Below are 21,734 nucleotides of genomic sequence, written 5' to 3'. Positions count from 1 at the left end.
AGGGATCCACCCCAGGCCAGGCCCCTTTTTCCACGCAGAATTAATACATATATATTTATTTTTGAGCTCTCGCAGGAGGGATTAACCACCCGGCGCCAGTGCTGCCTGGCCGGGCTTGGCACAGCTCGGGCAGGACGTGGCGGAGGAGCCGGCTGTCCGCCTGTCCCTCCCTCCGCCTGATCCTTCCCTTCGGAAAAAGCCAAAATAATCCACTTGCACAGCCAGGCACTGCCCCCGCACCCCAAACCAGCCGGGGGGGGTTGTGTGTGTTACCCACATTTAGGGATTATTATATTTATTGTTTTATATTTCTATATAAACAGGCGTGAAAATCACCGGATTGCGGCCATCCCCATGCGGTCAGCCGGGGAGATGCGCGCAGCCCACCGAGCCGGGTGTGAGTGTGTTACCCACATTTAGAGATTATTATATTTATTATATTTCTTATATTTATTATATTTCTATATAAATACTTTTCAGCCATCCCCACGCGGTCAGCCAGGGAGATGCGCGCAGCCCACCGAGCCGGGTGTGAGTGTGTTACCCACATTTAGAGATTATTATATTTATTATATTTTTATATAAATACTTTTCAGCCATCCCCACGCGGTCAGCCGGGGAGATGCGCGCAGCCCACCGAGCCGGGTGCGAGTGTGTTACCCACATTTAGAAATTATTATATTTATTATATTTCTATATAAACAGGCGTGAAAGCCCCCCGATTCCGGCCATGCCGGGAGATGCGCGCAGCCCGCCGAGCCTGGTGTGTGTGTGTGTATTACTCACATTTAGGGATTATTATATATTTTATATTATATTTCTACATGATAGAAATATAATTTCAGCCATCCCCACGCGGTCAGCCTGGTGCGTGTGTGTTACCCACATTTAGGGATTATTATATTTATTATATTTCTATATAAACAGGCGTGAAACCCCCCAGATTCCGGCCATGCCGAGCCGGGTAACCGCACGTTCCCAGCGCCCGTCCCGCATTCCCGGCGGGGCCGTGCCGGTGTCCCCGGTGCTACCGGAGCCGGCCCGGCCGGGAGCAGCGCCACGGAGCACGGCAGGGCCGGGCCTGGAGCGGCCGTGCCCGGTAACCGGAGCCGCCCGGAGCTCCGGGAGCAGCCGGGGAGGCCCGGCCAGCCGAGTCGCTCGGTGCCGCGGCGGCATCCGGCGCTACGGGAGCTGCCGGTACCGTGCAGGAAGGCGGGCCCGGTGCTACGGGAGCAGCCGGTACCGGCGGCGTGCTCGGCAGCGCGGAGGCCGCCGGGCCGGCCGGTGGCACGGAAGCAGCCCGGGATGGCCCGTGCTGTGGCGGCAGCCGGGATGGCCGGGAATGTGCAGGCGCTGCCCGGCCGGGATTGGCTGCGGGGAATGACGCCCAGCACAACAAAGGTGGAGTTGGAGAAATTACATTAAAAAAAATTAAGAGAGAGAGAGAGAGAGGGAGAGGAGAGAAAGGGAGCGGAGGGAGGGAGGGAGGGAGGAGGGGAGGAAGCTGCCCCTCGCCCGCCCCGCCGGGCAGAGCCCCCCCCGCCGCCGTGTCCCGGGGCCGCGGGGCGGGCAGGAGCGCGGCCCCGCCGTGCCGTGGGGGCCCGGCTCGGCTCCCCCCCCTTCCCCTTCCCGCTTCCCCCCCCTTTATTATTTTTTTTTTCCTCATTTCTCTTTTTCCCCCCCTATTTTTTTATTTTTTTTTTCTTTATGCAAACGCCGGCCGAGGATTGTTGCACATGTAAGGAGATTTTTTTTTTTTTTTCTTCCTCCCTTCCCCCCCCCCACCACCCCACCCCCCCCCTCCTTTCCCTCCTCTTCTCCTTCCTCCTCCTCCTCCTCCTCTTTTTCTTCTCACCACAGTGTTGCAAAAGCAAAGAGCAATAAAAAACCCGGCGGAAAGCGGCGGCGGGGCGGCGGGGCTGGCGGGGAGATCCCGGCGGATCCCGGCGCGCTCAGCCCGGCTGATTGGAAGAGCGAACGCAGCGCCATGGAGGCGGGGGAAAGCGCGATCGTCTCTGCGGGGACTGGAGCGCGTCCACGCCCGGGGCCAGCGCTGCAGAGCTGGCCGCCGTTCAACCGCCGCTCCCCCGCCCCGGCCCCGCCGAGCGAGCCCCGAGCCCCCGCCGCCCCCCAAAGCGGCGGCCCCGCCGGTACGTGCCCGCGCCGGGGGAGCCGCCGCCGCCGTGCCCCGCCGCGCCGCGCCGTGCCGTGCCCGCCGCCCGGGCTCGCCATTCGCCGCCGCGCCGCTCCGCCGGCGGGGCTGGAGGAGGCGCTTTGTTCCTCCCCGGGCTCCCGCTGCCGCCGCCGCCACCGCCGCGCTCCGGGCTCGGTAAGGCGCTCCGCCGCCGCTCCGACGGGAACGGGGAGGGGGTCGCGCCCACCGGAGCGATTTTTTTTTTTTTTTTTTAGAGAGAGAGAGATAGATAAATAGATAAATATAAAAGAGAGAATTTTTTTTTTTTTTTTAGAAAGGCTGGTTTCGCGCAGGCCCCGCGGGCAGGAAGCCGCCGCCGCCACCGCCGGGGCTCGCCCGCCTCGCCCGCCCGCGGGGGGCACCGCGCTGGGGCTCGGGGCGGGGGGCAGCGCCCGGCTCGGCGGCCCCGGTGTGCCCCCCCCTTCTCTCCCTCCTTTTTCCCTTCCCTTCCCTCTCCTCCTCCTCGCTCCCTCCCTCCTTCCCGCTCGCCTTCCCTCCCTCCTCCCCGGTGCCGCAGCTGGATTTCGGGGGCAGGCTTCCAGCGCTGCCCGCTTGTTTTTCCCGAGCCCGGGTGAGTCCCGCGCCGCGGCGGGAGCTGGGCGCCGCGCTCCGCCGGTGCGTGCCGGGGCTCGGCCGACCCCCCCCGCGCTTCATCTCCCCTTATCCTCGCTCTATCACCTCTTTATCCCTTTTTTCTCCTTATTTTCTTTTTATCTAATTTTTTTTCCCTCCCCCTCTTTTTTTTTTTTTTTTCCGCCTTTCACCCCCCTTCCCTTCCTTTCTTCCCTCCGGACCGGGAGCGGGGCTCCAGCCCCTCGCTGGGTGGGTGGGTGTTTGCGGGCTCGAGGAGGGGTCGCGGAGAGAAAAGAGGGGGGTAAGAAAGGGAGGAAAGGAAAGGAAAAACGAGGAAAGGAAAAGCGAGGAGGGGGCGGCGGTGGGGAAAAAAGAGAGGGGGGGAGGATCGGGTAGGAGCCGCTCCCCGGGGGTCGGTGCGGGGAGGTCGCGCTGCCCTCGCCCGGCTCGCTGCAGCTGCCCGGCCGCCCCCAGCCGGGCATCCCCGCCCCCCCTTCCCCCTCCTCCTCCTCCTCCTCCTTCTTCTCCTTCTCCTTCTTCTTCTTCTTCCCCCAGCGGCTCCGGCGGCGGGGTTGGGGCTGCGGCGGCTCGGTTAGAGCTCCCCCCCACACCCCCCCCCCTCCAACCTCCTCCCTCCTTCTTCCACCACCACCTCCTCCTCCTCCTCCTCCCCCTCAGCAGCCCGGAGAGGTGGGTTTGTCTCGGCTTTATAACCGCGGGTGGAGGGGAAGGAGCGGCGGGCGGAGGCGGGCGCAGCCCGGCCATTGTGTGCCGCGGCGGAGAGCGGCCGGTAACGATGGGGGGATGCGGGGGGGGATGCGGTGAGGGGGGAAATGAAGCAGCGCATCGCATCGCTCCGGGGGGCCGGGGGTGCGGAGAGGGGCCGGGGGAGCGCTCCGCGTTCCCCCGGCCCCTCTCCGTACCCCCGGCCCCCCGAACTCGCCTTCCATTGTCTGCCCGGGTGTTGTTGGAGGGAAAGAAGAAAAAAGGGGGGGGGGGGGGGCTCAGCTCGCTGGCGCCCGGGTGGGAACCGGGGGCGGGGGAGGCGCCGCCGGGGCCGCCCGCGCTCGGTCCCACCCGGTTCCTGCTGCCTGCTGGAGGAGGAGACTGGAGCTGGCCGGCGGCGCAGGGCATGTGCGGGCTCCCCGCCTCCGCCCGCCGGCCCGGCCCCTTCCTCCCCCGCCTCCTCCTCCTCCTCCTCCTCCTCCCCCCCTCCGGGCGCGGGATCCGGTCCCCCCCCCCCGGCTCCCCCGCGGGGGGATCCCGCACCCCCTCCCCGCGCGCCCCCCGGGGATCCCGGTGCGCGCGCACCGCCCCGCCCCGCCATGATCGCACGGATCCCTCCCCCTGTCGCGATCCCGCCTTTCGCGACACCCCCACGCGTCCCCCCCGTCCCCCCCCGGCTGCGATCCCCCGCTCGCAGCCCGGGGCGATCCCCGCGTTCACGCCGCCCGGGGGCCGGGCTTGATCCCACCCCGCGGCGATCCCTCGGCCGGCCCCGGGGGTGGTCCTAGGTCCGCCCCCCGCGGGGGTTGATCCAAGGCTGGAGCGGTTCCCCCCATCCCGTCAGGGCTCATCCCGCCCCGGGCGCTCCTCGGTCCCACGCTGGAGGGGTCTGCGCGCCCCTCACCCGCCCCAGGTGATCCCCCAGGCCGGATCTCCCTCTGGGGGTCCCGCATTCTGTGCCCCCGGGGCTGGCCCGGCCTCCGGGCCTGGCGGGGCCTGCACCCCGCGGTGCTCCCGCATTCCCCTCCCGCAGCTCGTCTCCCCCGGGGCCGTCCCGGATGCTGCCGGGCTTTCTGCACTCCTGGGCCGTCCCCGGGTGCTCCTCCCTCAGGCCCAGGGCCCGGCTCTGCCCGAAGCCCCTGGACCCTCTCCCCAGGCCCCCCCCAAGCCTGGATTGCCCCGGGGTCCCCCAGGCCCAGCCCGTCCCCAGGCCTGGGCCTGCTCTGCCCCCCAGGCCTGCGGCCTGTCCCTCAGGGGATCCCCCTGAGGCCTCCTGCCCGCTCTGCCCTCCAGGGGCTCCCCCAATGGAATACCCCGTGGGGATCCCCCCTGGCTACTGTCCTGCCACCCCCCCAAGCAAGTTTTGGGGTCTCCCTCCCTAGGTTATCCTTCCCCATGGAGACATAAGATGCTTCCTAATGGGGACTGAAGGCATCCTTCTCCTGGAGCCCCCCTGTTGAAATACTTTCCTCCAGCTTGTTCTCCTCCCTTGGGAGACCCCTGAATCCCCCTGAGGTCCCCAAATGCCCCCCCCCCCCAGCTCCCTTGGATCTGGGGGACCCCTCTCTTCTCCAAGCATGTCCCCACGTCTGGGGAGGATTTTGCTGGATCTGTGGGCCTTCCTTTGAAACCCTCATTTTGCAGTGAGGGGAGTAAACCCCCTTACAGGAGATCCCTTGGAGCCCTTGATTCAGATTCTCTTGATCCCAGGCTTTTGGATCCCACCCACCCCAGGGAGCCACCTTGAACGTGTCTCCTCTGGGATTTATTGGGATCCCTCTCAGATCCTTTTCCCCACCTTGGGGACAAACCCCTGGACCCTTCTCCCCTGCCCACAGACCCCTTTTCTCCTCCCCTGCCCAACGTGGGAGTCACATCACCAGGAAGGATCCCCCATGCTGGAGCTCTCTCCAGGGGGATATTCCTGCACTCATTCATTGGGAATGGAGAAGATGGGTGGATCACGTTTCCCCCACTCCCCGTTAGGAGTTGGGGTCCCCCCATCACGGTGGGGATGCCTAGCAGGGTTCTCCCTTTCCTTGCAGAGCCGTGCGGGAGTGATTTCGGGAAGAGGGTGAGGAGGGAGCCGGCGGGACCGTGCTGGGCACAGGCAGGTGGAGGATGAACGGCGAAGCTGAGTGCCCTGCAGACCTGGAAATGACAGCTCCCAAAAACCAAGGTGAGCCCCCGGCAGCCCCCCCTCCCCAGCATGTGCTCCCAAAGGAATGCTGCTGCCACGCTTAAAAATAATAATAATAATAATAATAAATAAACCTCAGAGCGGCCGTTTTCTCAGAGGGATGGCAGAGGAGGAGGGATGGAGAGGGAGGAGCGATGGAGGATCCGTGATCCCGGCTGCCAGCAGGGTGAGGTGGGGGGTGAATCTGCCTCTCCGAGTTCTGATCCCCCCCGGGGAACACACACACACACACACACGTGTGTGAGCACACGGATTCACGCTCCAGTGCCCCAGCAGCCCCTTGGCACTGGGATGCTCCTGGGGGGGGATTGGGAAGGGGGGGCTGGCACAGAGGTGCTGCCCTCCCTGCTCACATCTGGGCTGCATTAAAAGCCGAGCCGTTACCTTGGGCCTCCGGCTTCCAGACCCCAGCATGACATCAGAGCTTCAGCTTTTATTGGAAAAGGGGCAGGAAAACAAGGGAAACAAGAGAGATGTTTGTTTAGGGCGGCTCGCAGGGCTCTGCCACTCCACCCCTTAAAAACCCCCTGGCTCCCCCAAACCTGTGGAGCGCCGTCCGTCCCCTCACACCTGCCGGGTCCCCCCGTTTTCCTCCGTCCCTGCTGCAGTCGGGGTTGTTGCCTCGAGCGAACCCGGCCGAGCACGTGTCCTTCTCCGGGACTTGAGATGGATTTAATTACACCGGGGCAGCTTTCCTAATATAGGCCCGGCCGGTGCCAGGAGAGCCGGGATAAATCGGTCCCAGGGCACAGACAGCCCCATTCATCCTGCTGGGTGAGCGCCGCAGTTCCAGCGTTCCTCGGCGTGCCCCGGGTTGAGGGATGGGGATGGAGGGCTGAGTGTGGGGGTCCTGTTGTCCTCACCGTGCTGCCAGCGAGGATTTTAGGATGTTTCCACTGGTTTGAATGTTTTCCTTTGGGATGTGGTTGTTCCGGCTGTGTGCCAGTGGAGGGTTCACACAGGGCCAAAGGTCTCCGGGTGTTTCTGTGTTTGAGGGGGAAACTGAGGCACTGGGCTTGGTGGGGGTGGTTTTAGGGGGGTGTCTCATCCCCTTCTCCATCCCCTCTGGAATTTTGTGGCTGTGCTGCTTTTGGTAATTCCTCCTGATTTCTGCAAGTAAAGTTGGCACCAGCTTCCCAGCCCTGTTCTGCCTCATTGGTCCTTGCCTGGGAGGCTTGGAAAGTGGACGGGAAAAACAGGAAGACAGAGTTTGGGGCTGTGTTCTCCCTCCCTCAGCTCTGATCTCCCCCAGCTCTGTGGGGAATGGGAGTTTCCCCATCCCTTTTGCCTCCTCATGGTGTTTTGGGTTGAAGCCATGAGCATGGGGACACACCCCAAGCCACCAGGCTTTCCAGGGGGGCTTTTTCTGTCTTCTCCCTCCTTATTAATCCCTAATGAGGTCACTCAAGGGACCAGCTGGATCCCAAACTGTTCCTGCCTTGACCCCCAACCAGGCAGGTCCAGGAGGGGACATGGGATGAGGGGGTCATGTCCTGGCTTTGCTCCCTTCTCCAGGTGCCATATGTCCTTTAACATCCCTTGCTTGGATTTGGGAATCCAGGGGAATTGTCCTTCCCCAGACCCCTGCAAGGGCAGGAGGTGGAGGTGTTTTTCCTCATGTTGGGTTTTGAGTGGAAGGAGAGCTGCAGCTGGAGAAATCAATGCAGCTGGATATTTCTGGGAGCTTGCTTTCATTCCTGGAGATGGAGGCAGAGATGCTCCACTCAGATCCATGACGAGCCACCCCGTCCCCATCTCTGGGGGGCTCCATGTCCCCAAACACCTCGGCCTTCACCTGGCAGAGGTGTGAGGCAGGGAATGCCGTGCTGTGCTGCGGGAACCCCGGCGCCCATCCCGGGCTGAGGCAGCCGGGGCTGTGTGGGCGGGTGGCTCCGGGCTCTGCTCCGCCTCCAGCCCATCCCCAGGGAATTTTCCTTCCGCTCCCAGGCCCCGCTGCATTCCCCAGGGCCACCCATGTTTGCAGAGCGCCCTGGGCTGTGCTCCCCTGCTGGCCTGGAAGCTCGGGGCAGGGAGGAATTCCCCTGGCAAGGAAGCAGCCCCAAGGTTGGGGCAGGATGAGGTGTTCAGGGCTGGGATATCCTGCCTGCTGCCTGTCCCAGCACGGTGCTGCTGCCTGTCCTGGCCTCCAGGCTGCTCCAGGCTCTCGGGCTTTGCCACGTGCCCATCCCACCATTCCAGCAGCGTGTTCCTATGGGAGCTGGGGATGCTCCTCCCAGCAGTTTGGGGGATGTTGGGGTGACATGAACATCACCCTGCACTGTCAGGGACCCCTCTGTGAGACAGGAGGGCTGTGCTGGGCTCTGCCCACCCCCACTTTGTGATCTGGGAGCTTTGACCTTGGCAGAGGTCACGGTGGAGCTGGGCCCAGGTGATCACAAAGCTGTCTGAGGCGCAGGAAAAGCAATGCTGAGGTTTTCCACTTTCTCTGGACACATCCACTTAGAAAGTGGGTTTCTCTGATTCCTGCTTGGCTGGAGAGCTCATTGCTCCCATGTCACTCTGCAGGGCTATGAAATAGCCCTCTGCTCCCGTGCAGCAGAGCCATCCCTTATCTGATGCTTCTCTGGGATGAGCGAGTCTCTCTGGTTTGCGCCGAGTGGAATTTCTAGCTTTGCCCAGATTGTTTTGGCCCGTAGAGAGTCGCTCGAGGGTGATGGAAACAGCCACGTCCCTTTGATCTTTAATCTCCAGAGGCAGCATGTGGAGATTACGTGTCCTGGCGTGCGGTCCGGAGCGGCACGCCGGGAGCTGTAGTCCCTGGGAAGGGAAGGGAGGGGAAGGGAAGGGAAGGGAAGGGAAGGGAAGGGAAGGGAAGGGAAGGGAAGGGAAGGGAAAGGAAAAGGCTTCCTGCCCCTGCCTGATCCTGTTTCTCACTGCTCAGACCGCTGGTCACAGGAGGACATGCTAACCCTCCTGGAGTGCATGAAGAATAACCTGCCCTCCAACGACGGGAGCAAGTTCAAAACCACCGAGTCCCACCTAGACTGGGAAAAAGTGGCTTTCAAGGACTTCTCAGGGGAGATGTGCAAGATGAAGTGGATGGAGATCTCTAATGAGGTAATTGACACCTCGTGGGGCTTCCATGGGGGCATTGTGGCAGGGTCTGAATGTCCTACTGACATTCCCTAGGCTGTTGGAATTGTCCAAATTGAGTGCCCAGAGCCCTCGGCCCTTGGTGCTGGCACCATCCTGTGACCCCCTCAGAGGGGCTGGGATCAGTCATTTTTGGGGTGGCATCACAAAACCCAGTGGCCTTTCTGCTGTGCTGGGGATCTGCCCTGCCCCCTATTCAACCCTTTGTCTCTTCATTTCCTGCCCAGGTGAGGAAATTCCGGACCCTCACAGAGCTCATTATGGATGCTGAAGAGCACGTGAAGAATCCTTACAAAGGCAAAAAGCTCAAGGTATTGGGCAGGAATTTGTCTCAGTCCCTAAAGGGTGACCCCACACTTCCCCAGGATGTGGTCCTGTTGTCCCTTTGGCACCTCAGATCCACGTGGCTCCACAGTGGGAGCCCCTGCAGGCACCTCAGTGCCCCTAATCCCAGTGTCCGGCTGCCCAAGGCTCTGAAGGCCGTGGCTCTGGGCCTGGGCCAACTCGTGGGTACATTTAATATGGCTGGCTGTGCTGCTGGCAGCCTGCATCCAAGTTTAGCTCCAGAGGGGCCGGGAGCTGCCGTCCTATTCCTGGCCTGCCGGGTCCATCCCTGGGAGCTGGGTGCCATCCCCTCCTCCTGCCCCAGTGTCCCCTCTTGCTCTGTGCTGGCAGCTCTGGATGGCTGGAGGCTGCTCCCAAGGCTCCCAGCCATGGGATGCTGTAGTTCCTTGGGGAGCCCTCATTCCCAGCAGTTTCCCCCTCCTCGCCTGCTGTGCCTGGATGGAGGCAGCCCCCAGGTCTGGGGAGCCATGGGTTAGGCTGTGTCCCAGTGGTGCTGCCAGCTCCGTGCTCAGTGTCCTCCACTCTGCTGTCTCCCCAGAAACACCCCGACTTCCCCAAGAAGCCCCTGACTCCCTATTTCCGCTTCTTCATGGAGAAGCGAGCCAAATACGCCAAGCTTCACCCCGAAATGAGCAACCTGGATCTCACCAAGATCCTGTCCAAAAAATACAAGGAGCTTCCCGAGAAGAAAAAGGTATGGGGGAGGTGAGGGAGGGGTCAGCAAGCCCCTTCCCACCATGGGCCTCTCTGTGCTGGGCTCTGCTCAGCTCTTCCAGTAAAACCAGCAGAGCCCAAGCTCTGCCGGGCCAGGGCTGCATTAGCAGCTCTCCATGGGAGAAGCCAGGTGTTCCTTTAGTCCTGTCAGACCTGTAAGACTTCCTTGGCTTTTCCTGTCCTGGTTCCCAGGATCCCTGGGGTGGAGGCCGGTTGGGTCTGTCCGTTGGTCCGTCTCTTCCTGACGGACCTGGATGGTGGCTTTGCCACTGGGTGGGTCTGTGTTTAAAGGGGTTAAGGCACACGCCCCACTGTGCCACCCTGTCCGGGTGAGGGACACAGGGACAGGCTCTGGGAGAGGCTGGGGGCAGAGATCTGCCCACCTGGAGATGCCAGAGCACAGGCAGGGCTTTGGGGTGCCCATCTTTAACTCTGGGGTGTCCAGGAAAAGTCCAGGGCACAAGGTCCTGCTGTGCCCTTTGCCAGGGCTGCTGGGGTACACAGAGAGGGGAGATGCCAGCTGCTGAGTCTTGGGCAGGCTGGAAACTCTCTGCAGGACCATTCCATGGGCTGGAGAGCCTCTTGGAGTGGTGGGATGCCCAGCCAGGTGGATGGGGATGGATCTTCCTGCCTGTTCCTGGTGCTGACGTCCCTCTCCACCTCTGTGGTGGCTTTGTGTCCCCAGATGAAATATATCCAGGACTTCCAGCGAGAGAAGCAGGAGTTTGAGAGGAACTTGGCGAGGTTCAGGTGAGCAGGCAGCCCCACTCCCCATATTTCCCCAGGCCCCTTCAGGCAGATCCAGATTACCCTCCTGTGCATAGATCATAGAGCCCACTGATGGGCTTTTGGCTTGAAGAGAAGGGGGAATTCAGCAAAAAGAGAGCAAGGAAAAGGTGTCTGAGAGCAGCCCTCCAGCTGGGAGACTAGATGAGGGACCAGCCCTGTTCTGGGGGTCAGGGGACAGCCCTGATAAAAGCTGAAGTGCCCCCCCAGTCACTCCAGACCTTCCCTTTCGACGTGATTGTTGTGATCCAGGTGGATCCTTGGCATTCCCAATGACCTGCTGCTGCTTCAGGATTGCAGCTGAGCTGTAGGCAATGCTCCCCAAGGAGTGATGAACTTAAATCTGTCCTAAAACCCTCCTGCCCTTTCTGGGGACCCCCCCAGCACCTGAGCCCATGGAGGCTGTGCCCTGCAGTGAGGTTTAGGGGTGCTCTCCTTGCCACTGCCACCTCCCTGACGCTCTCCCTTCCCCACCTGCCCTCCTGCTGAAGGGAAGACCACCCGGATCTCATCCAGAACGCCAAGAAATCCGACGTCCCCGAGAAGCCCAAGACCCCCCAGCAGCTGTGGTACAACCACGAGAAGAAGATCTACTTGAAAGTGCGTCCAGATGTGAGTACGGTGGGTGGGAGTGAGTGCGAGTGTGAGTGCTGGGGGGTCCTGGACCCCGCTGCTGGGGCAGGAGGGGGAAGGGAGAGAAGCATTTCAGGGGGTCGGGATGGAGGACACCGCTAGCAGCTCCTGGAGCCTGGACCCAGGTAAGGAGGGGCTCTGCACACCTGGAAGAGGCTCAGGGATCCAGCCCCCGCTTTTTGCCAGGAAGGGGTGACCACAGCCTGAGTCAGGGCAGGAAAAGGAAAGGATTCCAGCACAGACATCCACCTCTGGCCATGCCCCCCCACTCCCACACAGCCCCACGGCTCCCAGCCACCCCATGCCGGGTGCTGTCAGGCCCCAGCAGGCCACGCCATTTTTTTTTGCCATTTTTCTGCCATTTTTTTCATATTTTTTCATCCCTCTTTTTTTTTTGGATTTTACCCCTCTGCCCTCACCTCTGGCTTTGGGTTTTCAGGCCACCACGAAGGAGGTGAAAGAGTCGCTGGGCAAGCAGTGGTCTCAACTCTCGGATAAAAAGAGGCTGAAATGGATTCATAAGGCCCTGGAACAGCGGAAGGAGTACGAGGTAGGGAGCAGCCTGACCCGGTCCCCTCCACACTGGTCCCAACATTCACTCTGAGCCTCTCTGCATCCCAGCCCTGCAAGGCCTCTCCCGATAGCCAGCGTGGGGATCAGGCAGGTCCTGGCAGGTCCCTAGTGAGTGTGAGCCCTGCCTCTCCAGCCGTGTGTGAGGCAGGCAGCAGCATCCCAGGGCACAGGATCAGGGCAATGGTTGGCTTCTCTCTCCTCCTCCTCCGGGCCCAGCAGCGGGGGTGGCAGCCCCTCTGACGGCTCTCCGTTCCCACAGGAGATCATGCGGGATTACATCCAGAAGCACCCGGAGCTGAACATCAGCGAGGAGGGAATCACCCGCTCCACCCTCACCAAGGCCGAGAGGCAGCTCAAGGACAAGTTCGACGGACGACCCACAAAACCTCCCCCGTGAGTCCTGTCCCTGCTGGAGCCACGGCCTGTGGGGTGCTGGTTCTTGCCAGGGAGGAAACTGGGCTTGGGGAGCCCAGATAACTTCTGGGGTCGCAGACACGGAGGGGTTACATGGGGTTTGTAGGACACATTTTTCATGGACAAGCCTGGGAACAGGCTGCCCAGGGCAGTGGTGGAGTGACCATCCCTGGAAGGGTTCAAAAAGTGTGGATGTGGCACTTGAGGACGTGGTTTAGTGGTGGCCTTGGCGGTGTTAGTTCATGGTTGGACTAATGATCTTAGAGGGCTTTTCCAGACTTAAAGATGACATGATTCTGTGGTGATCCCTTTAAACCAGTTCTTAAATATACATCAAATACACATTTTGGGGAGCATCTGAGTGAGGTTTACAATGATACTCTGGCTTTTAGGGGGTAATCCAGCACCCAGCTGCCCTAAAACACAGGCACTTCCCTTCCTTGCCTGGTGCAGCCTAGCTGGGGGGTTTTGGAAACTCCTTTTGGACCAAGCCAGCTGCACAGGGGCAAGTTTTCCCTAACACTGGGTCCCCCTGTGGGTTTTTCAGGAATAGCTACTCCCTGTACTGTGCAGAGCTGATGGCCAACATGAAAGACGTGCCCAGCACGGAGCGGATGGTGCTGTGCAGCCAGCAGTGGAAGCTGCTCTCCCAGAAGGAAAAGGACGCCTACCACAAAAAGTGTGACCAGGTGAGTGATGGACAGGTAGGGGAAGAGGCAGGTTGGCACCAATGCAGAGTCTGGGCTACAAATATCCCTGGAAACACCCTTACCTTTGCTCAGTCCCTGTGCTGGTCTGCATCACCAATTCTCCCTGAGGTCCTCGGTCACCTCCCTTGATCCTGTCTCCTGTGTGGGACTAACAGATGGTCCAGGTGGAGGGTGCTGTTGCCAAGAGATGGGGCTGGGTTGCAGCTGCAAGGGGCAGGGATATGAAGTAAGGGATCTCTGTGTAACCACACGTCTCCATCTCCTTCCAGAAAAAGAAAGATTACGAGATTGAGCTGCTCCGCTTCCTGGAGGTGAGTGATGAGGGGGTGCTCAGCCATCAGGTGCTGGAGATGAGAATGGGGAAATTAAATGGGGAGCTGCCCTCTCTGCTCCCCCAAAACATGTCTGGGCCCGGCTGTGGGTGCTGTGCAGGTGGTTGCACATAGCCTTGACCTTCTGTCTGTCCTAACGCCTGACTCAGCGTCTTCCAGTTGGGCCCTGGGAGGTGAGGGTGGGCCCCCAGCTGGGGTGAGCAGAGGGCTGGAGCTGCAGGGGAGGCTGTTCAGTGGCTGTGGCTGTGCAGCCTCTCACTTCCTTCCCTCGTGGGCGGGGGAGCTGCACCGAGGCCACCCCAGCGTGGTCCCCGTGCCCGGGCGGATGTGACGCCGCCCCGGCTGCGGCTGCAGGGCCACGAGGTGGAAAACCCAGGGGTGTGCCCGGACCCAGGCACCTGCCCCCCTGCTTTCACTGAGAAATAGGGGAGAGGGACACCGCCCAGATAGGGGGTGACAGCACAGGAACCCCAGTCTGTACATGTGCAGTTCCAGATGCTGGTCCTGCCTGGGACGGGATGTGGATCAGGACACCCAAGTGCATGAATTCCCCTTCCCCAGAGTCCCTATTCCCCCGTTGCCTCAAGGCCTCATTAGCACTGGGCTGTCTAACGAGTTCTCTCCTCCTGTGCCACCCAGAGCCTGCCCGAGGAGGAGCAGCAGCGGGTGCTGGGCGAGGAGAAGATGCTGGGCAGCAACAGGAAAGGGGCGACGAGTCCTGCATCCAAAAAATCCTCACCAGAGACCGGCAAGGTGGGGGCAGCACCTGCCAGAGCCTTGGGGTGGGCTTGTGCATCTCAAGGGGCTTTGAGGGGGGCTGTGGTCCCTACACGGGCTCCAGCCCCTCACAGCCCCGTGTGCCCCCTCAGGCCAGCTCAGAGAAGCCCAAGAGGCCCATCTCAGCCATGTTCATCTTCTCGGAGGAGAGGCGGAAGCAGCTGCAGGAGGAGCGGCCGGAGCTGTCAGAGAGCGAGCTGACCCGGCTCCTGGCCCGCATGTGGAACGACCTCTCCGAGAAGAAGAAGGTGGGCACCCTCTATTCCTCCTCCATCAACATCCCTGTATTCCTTCTCCATCACCATCCCTGTATTCCTTCTCCATCTCCATCACCATCCCTGTATTCTTTCTCCATCACCATCCCTGTGTTCCTCCTCCATCTTCATCACCATTCCTGTATTCCATCACCATCCCTGTATTCCTCCTCCATCTCCATCACCATCCCTGTATTCCTCCTCCATCTCCATCTCCATCCCTGTATTCCTTCTCCATCTCCATCACCATCCCTGTATTCTTTCTCCATCACCATCCCTGTGTTCCTCCTCCATCTTCATCACCATCCCTGTATTCCTTCTCCATCTCCATCACCATCACCATCCCTGTATTCTTTCTCCATCACCTCCCTGTGTTCCTCCTCCATCTTCATCACCATCCCTGTATTCCATCACCATCCCTGTATTCCTTCTCCATCTCCATCACCATCCCTGTATTCTTTCTCCATCTCCATCACCATCCCTGTGTTCCTCCTCCATCTCCATCACCATCCCTGTATTCCTTCTCCATCACCATCCCTGTATTCCTTCTCCATCACCATCCCTGTATTCTTCCTCCATCTCCATCACCATCCCTGTATTCCTCCTCCATCTCCATCCCTCTATTCCTCCTCCATCTCCATCACCATCCCTGTATTCCTCCTCCATCTCCATCACCATCCCTGTATTCTTTCTCCGTCTCCATCACCATCCCTGTATTCCTTCTCCATCACCATCCCTGTATTCCTCCTCCATCTCCATCACCATCCCTGTGTTCCTCCTCCATCTCCACTGCTCCTGTGGGCATCTCGAGCAGTGCAGGGGGTGCTCCTGTCCTTGTCCTGCACCAAGGGGCACAAACATTCCCTGGAGCATCACAGTGACCTGTCACACACGTGCCAATGTTGGCATTGGCTGTGCCTCCCCCTCTCATCACCGGGGGGGTCAAAACCCACCAGATAAAGAAACCTCAGAGGACCCATCAGGCTTTGGTGGTTTTCCTGATGGGGGGAGTCCTGGTATGGGGTTGGGGCTGTCAGTGGGGACAGTGCTGGGGGAGCTCCATGTCCCCCTGTGCTGGGGGCTGTGTCCCTGCCATGTCCCCTCGTGCTGGGGGCTGTGTCCCTGCCATGCCCCCTCACCCTGTGCCCCCTGCCCAGGCCAAGTACAAGGCACGGGAGGCGGCGCTGAAGGCGCAGTCAGAGAAGAAGCACGGCTCAGATAAGGAGGAGCGTGGGAAGCTGCCCGAGTCTCCCAAAACTGCTGAGGAGATCTGGCAACAGAGCGTCATCGGGGACTACCTGGCTCGTTTCAAGGTGAGGAGAGGGCTGGGAAAGGGGCTGGAGGTGGGATCATCACTCCCACCAGCAGGAATTCCCAGGAATTTCTCTCTGGCTCTCACACCTGGGTTTGGGCTGGGAGCTTTGGGGAGAATGGGGGTCCCAGGGGGAGCAGCACCCCAATGCCCCAGGGGTTTTTGGGTGCACCTGATGCATCGTGGTGGTTCTGTCCCACAGAACGACCGGGGCAAAGCGCTGAAGGCCATGGAGGCCACTTGGAACAACATGGAGAAGAAGGAGAAGCTGATGTGGATCAAGAAGGCAGCGGAGGATCAGAAGCGATACGAGGTGAGTCTCTGCCCATCCTGCCTCTCACCGTGTCCCTTAGCCAGCACTGCCCCTCTCCCTGACCCTCTCTTTCTCTCTCCTGTGGCTCAGAGGGAGCTGAGCGAGATGCGGGCCCCTCCGTGCTCCACCAACTCCACCAAGAAAATGAAATTCCAGGGAGAGCCGAAGAAACCCCCAATGTGAGTACCTGGGTGTGAAAAACTGGGTCTGGCTGTGCAGAGGGGAAGGACTTGGAGGGAGAGGGAGGTTGGGTTGGACCCTGGTGTGGCTGGATGGGGTTTATGGGCACCTGGCTCTCTGTGCCCCCTGTCCCAGCCCGGTCCCTGCGCTCTCCCGTGCAGGAACGGTTACCAGAAGTTCTCCCAGGAGCTCCTGTCCAACGGGGAGCTGAACCACCTCCCGCTGAAGGAGCGCATGGTGGAGATCGGCAGCCGCTGGCAGCGCATCTCCCAGGGCCAGAAGGACCACTACAAAAAACTGGCAGAGGAGCAGCAGAAACAGTACAAGGTGCACCTCGACATCTGGCTCAAGGTGGGTGCTGGATCCTGATTCCTGGTGGGAGACTGGTGTCCCTTGGTTTTGGGTCATGATGTTTGGCACGGTCTCTGTTCCCACCCCTCCTCCAGCAACCAGCGTCTCCAGACCATTTTTTGACATTTTGTAACTTTAAAGGATAAAAGTTATATACATGGGGAGGCTGTGCCCTGTGCTAAAGCCCTTCTGTTCCGTGCCCTCCCATCCCTGACTGTGTCCCTGTCCCCACAGAGCCTCTCGCCCCAGGAGCGGGCTGCGTACAAGGAACACATTTCCAACGTGAGTATCCGTGTGGCACTGCTGTGCTGGGATCCCAGGAGTTTGGGAATGGGATGGAGTTTCTGGGGGCTTGGGACTGGGCAGGATCAGTCCTGGGGGAGGTTGGGATGTGCCACACTCCAGAGAGCCCCTCCAGTGGGGATTTGTCCCCATGGCATCTCACAGTGAGATTTTCTCTGGGGTGGACACTGGGAAGGAGCTGAACCTGAGCCCTAAAAAGCTTTTTTTTTGTTCCTACAGAAACGCAAGAGCATAGGGAAGATTCGGGGTCCCAACCCCAAGATGAAGCCAACGATGCAGTCCAAGTCGGTGAGTCACAGCACCCATCCCTCCCTGGGGAGCGTGTTTGAGGCATCCTTTGTGCTTCCAGCTGCCTGCCCTGTCCTTGAGACCATAAACTTTCCCCAAATCCCTGCTCAGAACCCATCCAGGTTGGGTTTTGACCCTGGTACCTGCTCAGGGACCCTTTTTCAGTATAAATGGGGAAAGGCTCCCAGCAAGGTGTGGGGTTGGGAATCCTGACCTGCTCAATGGCCAGAGGAACCCAAAGGGGCATTGTCAGGGATGATGGGGTGGGAGCTGCACCCATGGGTGTGGAGGTCTGGGAACTCACCAAGCCCCTCCTGACCCGCAGGAGTCGGAGGACGATGACGAGGAGGAAGAGGAGGAGGAGGATGACGATGAAGATGAGGATGACGATGATGACAACGGCGACTCGTCAGAGGAAGGCGGCGACTCCTCGGAGTCCAGCAGCGAGGAGGAGAGCGAGGACGGGGACGAGGTGAGGCCGTGGCACGGGGAGGGCACAGGGCCCCCCTCACCTTCTCCCTGGGCTGGGGGCTCAGATAGATCCATGGCCGAGGAGCCCCCCGGGCAGCAGGGGGACGTGGGGAGAGGATGGGGAGCAGGATCCCCCCGGAGCTGCCGGGGAGGGCACGAGGAGGAGCAGCCGCGGGGCGCAGTCAGGAGCAGCCTCGGGCCCCAGAGGTGTGTGCGGGGGGGTGTGCAGAGCCCCCGGTGAGCAGAGAACAATCTCCTGTCTTTTTCCTGCTGGAGATACTGAGTCTGGTCTCGGCTCCGTTTGCGCCAGTGTGAATGCCGAGTAAGTCACCAGAGTCAAAGCTTTACACCGGTGCAACTGAAATCAGCCTATGCTGGATGGCGCTGGGGGCAGAAACCGTGTCCGTGCCTTGTGCTCGCCACCGCACAGGTGAGGTGTTTCCACCCCCTCGCTGGTCTCAGCTCTCGCCTCTTCCTTCCCTGGCTTTAGAGGGGGGAAACTGAGGCCCGAGGCGGGTGGGGCAGCCTCCCTGGGATCGTGTAGCGAGGCAGCGGCAGAGGTGAGGGCAGGACCCCGCGCGCTGCTCCGGCACGGCACGTCCCCCCCGAGCTGAGCCCTCGCTAAACTCACTCCTGGCTCCTGCCCGTGTCCTTCCTCCTCCTCCTCCTCCTCCCCCAGACCCCCGGGGACAGCGATGGGAGGGTGGGGGTCACACCCTCGCTCTGTGGGGGACAAGGAGGTGATGATGACTAACCCTGCCCTAACCTCCCGCTGCTCTCTGCCACCCCCCTCCCAGAACGACGACGATGATGAGGATGAGGATGATGAGGATGAGGACGACAACGACTCAGAGGGCAGCAGCAGTTCCTCCTCCTCCTCGGGGGACTCCTCCGACTCCGACTCCAACTGATCGGCCAAGCTCTTTGTAACGTCGTTTGGTTTCTCGGTTTCGGTCCCAAATCCCCCCTGCAGCCCCTCAAAATCCTTCCTCCTCTTCCTCGTGCCCCCCAGCACGGGGAGCGGGGGCCGGGGGGACCCCTCTGCCGAGCTCACACTACGGAGGGGGATCAGGGGCTGCTTCCCCCAGGCTGGGGGGCCAGGAGAGAGCCCCCCACCCCTGCCCCCCGCTTTACTCCCGAGGGGAAGCGATTTTTTTTTGGAATTTAATTCTTTCCAGGGGGGCGTCTCTCCATCCCTACCCCCGTCACCCCCTCGCTACCAGCTCTGGACTTTCTAGAAAGAGAAGAAAAACACACAGGAAAAAAAAAAAAGAAACAAACAAAAAACAAAACAAACCGACAACACCCCCCCACACACCTTTTTTTTAATTAAAAAAACCCAGAAATGGGACGAAAAATCCCCTGGCGGCGCAGCCCCTCCGGCAGCGGGCGCGGAGCACGAGCCGAGGGGCTCAGGACTCAGCCGATGGGACAATGCCTCCTCACAGCCCCCCCCGCCCTCTGCGCACCCCCAGCATCCTGGGGGGCTCCTCCCCACCCCCCAAAAAACCTTGTACAGTCTGGAAGCTGCCCCGGGAGCTGCCCGGGACCTCCACATCCACGGCACTTGGGAGCGCCGGCCAGGGACGGGGACGGGGACAGGGACAGGACAGGGACGGTGACCCGCGTGTCCCCGGGGGGGTGGGGGGGTGTGGGTGCGTGTGCGAGCGTGTGAGTGTGTGGGGGGGGCACCGAGCGTGTGCGGGGGGGGCACCGGGGCCGCCCCCACCCGGGGCCGGCGGCTCAGCGTGACCAAGGGGGGGCGCGGGGTCCCCCCCGCTCTGTTGTCGGTGGTTGTTGTGCCGTTGTATTTTATTTTATTTTTTTTTTTTGCTGTCGTTTTTTGGTTTTTTTTTTTTCCTTTTTATAAAACCAGAAAGATCCATCTTTTATTTTTCATTTCCCCCTTTTTCCCCTTTTTTTTCCTCCTGTCCCACCTCCCCATTTCCTCCCTGTCTCTGGTGAAGCTGCTCCTCTCCCTTCCTTCCAAATCCTGGGGGGGGGGGACCAGAGCTCCCCTTGCCCCATTAATGCCAGTCCATGTCCCCCCCCTGGGCCATGCTGTAAATTTTGGTGTGGTTTGGGTTTATTTTGGGGGGTCAATGCCCCCTCCTGGGTAGGGGATGGGGCCGCGGGGACCGGGGTGGGTGCATGGGGGGGCCTGGCAGGGCCCCCCCTTTTTTTTAAGCAGACACGAGCACCAGCAATCCCACGGCACCTCCCTGCAGGGTTCCGTCCCCACCTCGTGCCACCCCCCAAAAACCCACCCAGTGTCATTGGGGACCCCCCCCCCAGACCCCCACTCTAATTGGGGGGGCTCAGGATTTGTTCCTTCTCCCCCCCCCATTCCTGTCCCTGGAGAGGAGCTGGGCTGGGGGACAGGATTTGGGGAGCCCCAGAGAAGGGGATGGGGGTTCTGGGGGGGTTTCTCTCCAGGGCTGTAATTTAGCCATTTTTCTCTTCTCTCAAAGCTGTGGGGGCAGCAGGGGGGGCCATGCTGCAGATTTTGGGTTTTGAGGGGTCCCTGCCCCCCCAGCTCCGTAACGCCCCCCAGGTTTGCTGCTCTCAGCACCCCAAATCCAGCCCCCCACAAAGACATTGGGGACCCCCTCAGTGCTGAGGGGAAGGTGGGGGCAGCCCCCCCTGGCCTTGCCTCGCTTTGGGCTGACAAAACACCATTTTGGGCAAAGTGCCCCCAAACGTGGGGCAAGGGGGTGACGCCGGGTGGCCCCGCACGGACAATCCCCCCGAGTCCCCCCAGGACCGGGGCCCCCGAGAGAACCCAGATGGTGTCCCCCCCCCTCCCCAATGTCCATCTGTCCGTCCCTCTGCTTTTCCCCCTCCCACTCACCCCAATCCATTTGGGATTTTCCTTTCATTTTCATCCCAATTTTTAATCGCCGCCCCTCCCAAAATCCCCTAAGGGGAACCCCCGCCCCCCCAATCCCTTTTTTTCTGCTGAATGTACCCAGCACTGTCGTGTTTTAGTGGATGTGTTTTTAGTACAAAAAAAAAGACAAAAAAAAAAAAATTAAACCTCACCTTTTTTTTCCCCCCTCCCCACCTTTTTTTTCTGTTAAAAAAAAAAAAAAGGTAAAAAAAATGAAATAATAAAAAAGAAAAATTCTTACAGCGCCGACAATTTGGGAGGGGGGGGGGAAAGACGTTTGCGCTGCAAGAGAATTCCTGAGTGCATTTTGGCACTACCACAAAATCCCGGGATCCTTTAGATGGAAGTTCTTGTGAATTACGTTAAAAAAAAAAAGGCAAAAAAACACCAAAAAAAAAAAAAAAGATAAAAAAAAAATCATCTTTTTTTTCTAATATTTAAAGAGTGTTTTTGTAGGTTTAAAAAAAAGACAAAAAAAAAAGGAAAAAAAAAAGAAAAATAATAATAATCCCGACTTGGAATTTGTACGGCTGAGCGGGACGCAGGGGTCGCGTCCCCGGTTTCCCGGTTTGCTTGGGGTTTTGGTTCTTTTTGTTTTGTTTTGTTTATTTTTTGAGTTTTTTGGGGTTTTTTGTTTTTCCTTTTTTTTTTCTCTTTTTTTTTTCTTTTTTTTTTTTTTGTATAATAAAGTGAAAAATAATGTTTCTGTTCTCATGTCATTACTATAAAAAAATAAAACTTTAGGAAAAAAAAAAAAAACCGGACAAGCCTGAGGAGTGTTTTTCCTCCTTCCTATGGGATCTCCTTTGGGGGTCCATTGTGGGGGGGCTCATTTTTGGGGGCGCTGGGGGTTTGCAGGGTGGGATCTGGAGGCATCCGTGGAGCTGGACTGTCACTGGGAGCTCGCAGTGGGGGATATAGGGGTGAGGGTCGGTGTATCGGGGGGTTCCGGGGGGATTCGGGGGGTTCCGGGGGGATTCGGGGGGTCCGGGGGGATTCGGGGGGTCCGGGAGGAGCTCCAGGCCCCGCCCCTCCAAGCCCCGCCCACCACAGCCCCGCCCATTCTGGCTCCGCCCCCATCGCCCCGCCCCGCCCCTCCCCCGTGACTCTGACGAGGCCCCGCGCGGCGGCGGCGGCTCCGGCCCCTCCCATTGGCCGCGGCCCCTGACGGCGCCTCCCCATTGGCCGGCGGCGGCGGGGCGGGGCCGGACCGTGCGCGCGCCGGGCGCGCCGCCCCGCCCCTCCCTCACCCCCCTCACCCCCCTGGGCCGCCGCCGCCGC

General features: G+C 60.2%; 1 protein-coding gene across 8 annotated transcripts; it reads left to right on the top strand.

Moving 5' to 3' along the window:
- Window positions 1-1,717: 1,717 nt before the first annotated feature.
- Window positions 1,718-20,236, top strand: UBTF (upstream binding transcription factor). 8 transcript variants are annotated; one of them, XM_058041709.1, is made up of 21 exons: window positions 1,718-1,738; window positions 5,539-5,672; window positions 8,596-8,771; window positions 9,035-9,118; window positions 9,691-9,846; window positions 10,552-10,616; window positions 11,144-11,273; window positions 11,725-11,835; window positions 12,118-12,251; window positions 12,820-12,961; window positions 13,252-13,293; window positions 13,954-14,067; window positions 14,184-14,339; window positions 15,503-15,658; window positions 15,860-15,970; window positions 16,061-16,149; window positions 16,312-16,501; window positions 16,736-16,783; window positions 17,024-17,092; window positions 17,418-17,564; window positions 18,361-20,236. In XM_058041709.1, exons 2-21 carry the CDS (start codon window positions 5,615-5,617, stop codon window positions 18,472-18,474), a joined length of 2,292 nt encoding a protein of 763 aa, XP_057897692.1. In that variant the 5' UTR covers window positions 1,718-1,738; window positions 5,539-5,614; the 3' UTR covers window positions 18,475-20,236. The 8 variants fall into 8 exon arrangements, with proteins under 8 accessions (XP_057897692.1, XP_057897690.1, XP_057897689.1 ...); XM_058041707.1 differs by lacking the exon at window positions 1,718-1,738 and adding an exon at window positions 2,237-2,329; XM_058041706.1 differs by lacking the exon at window positions 1,718-1,738 and adding an exon at window positions 2,648-2,765.
- The last annotated feature ends 1,498 nt before the right edge of the window (window positions 20,237-21,734 follow it).

Source organism: Melospiza georgiana, chromosome 28 (genome assembly GCF_028018845.1).
Source record: "Melospiza georgiana isolate bMelGeo1 chromosome 28, bMelGeo1.pri, whole genome shotgun sequence".
Classification (NCBI taxonomy): Eukaryota; Metazoa; Chordata; class Aves; order Passeriformes; family Passerellidae; genus Melospiza; species Melospiza georgiana.
Note: the sequence above shows the minus strand (reverse complement) of the source record. Positions and strands in the feature narration are given on the sequence as shown.

What these genes read in the sequence shown, in the direction of transcription:
- UBTF (XM_058041709.1), top strand. Translation starts at nt 5,615, where the DNA reads ATGAACGGCGAAGCTGAGTGCCCTGCAGACCTGGAAATGACAGCTCCC. An exon ending in AGCTTCCCGAGAAGAAAAAG is followed by an intron (nt 9,847 to 10,551) that starts GTATGGGGGAGG and finishes TTGTGTCCCCAG; the next exon opens with ATGAAATATATCCAGGACTT. An exon ending in GAGCCGAAGAAACCCCCAAT is followed by an intron (nt 16,150 to 16,311) that starts GTGAGTACCTGG and finishes TCTCCCGTGCAG; the next exon opens with GAACGGTTACCAGAAGTTCT.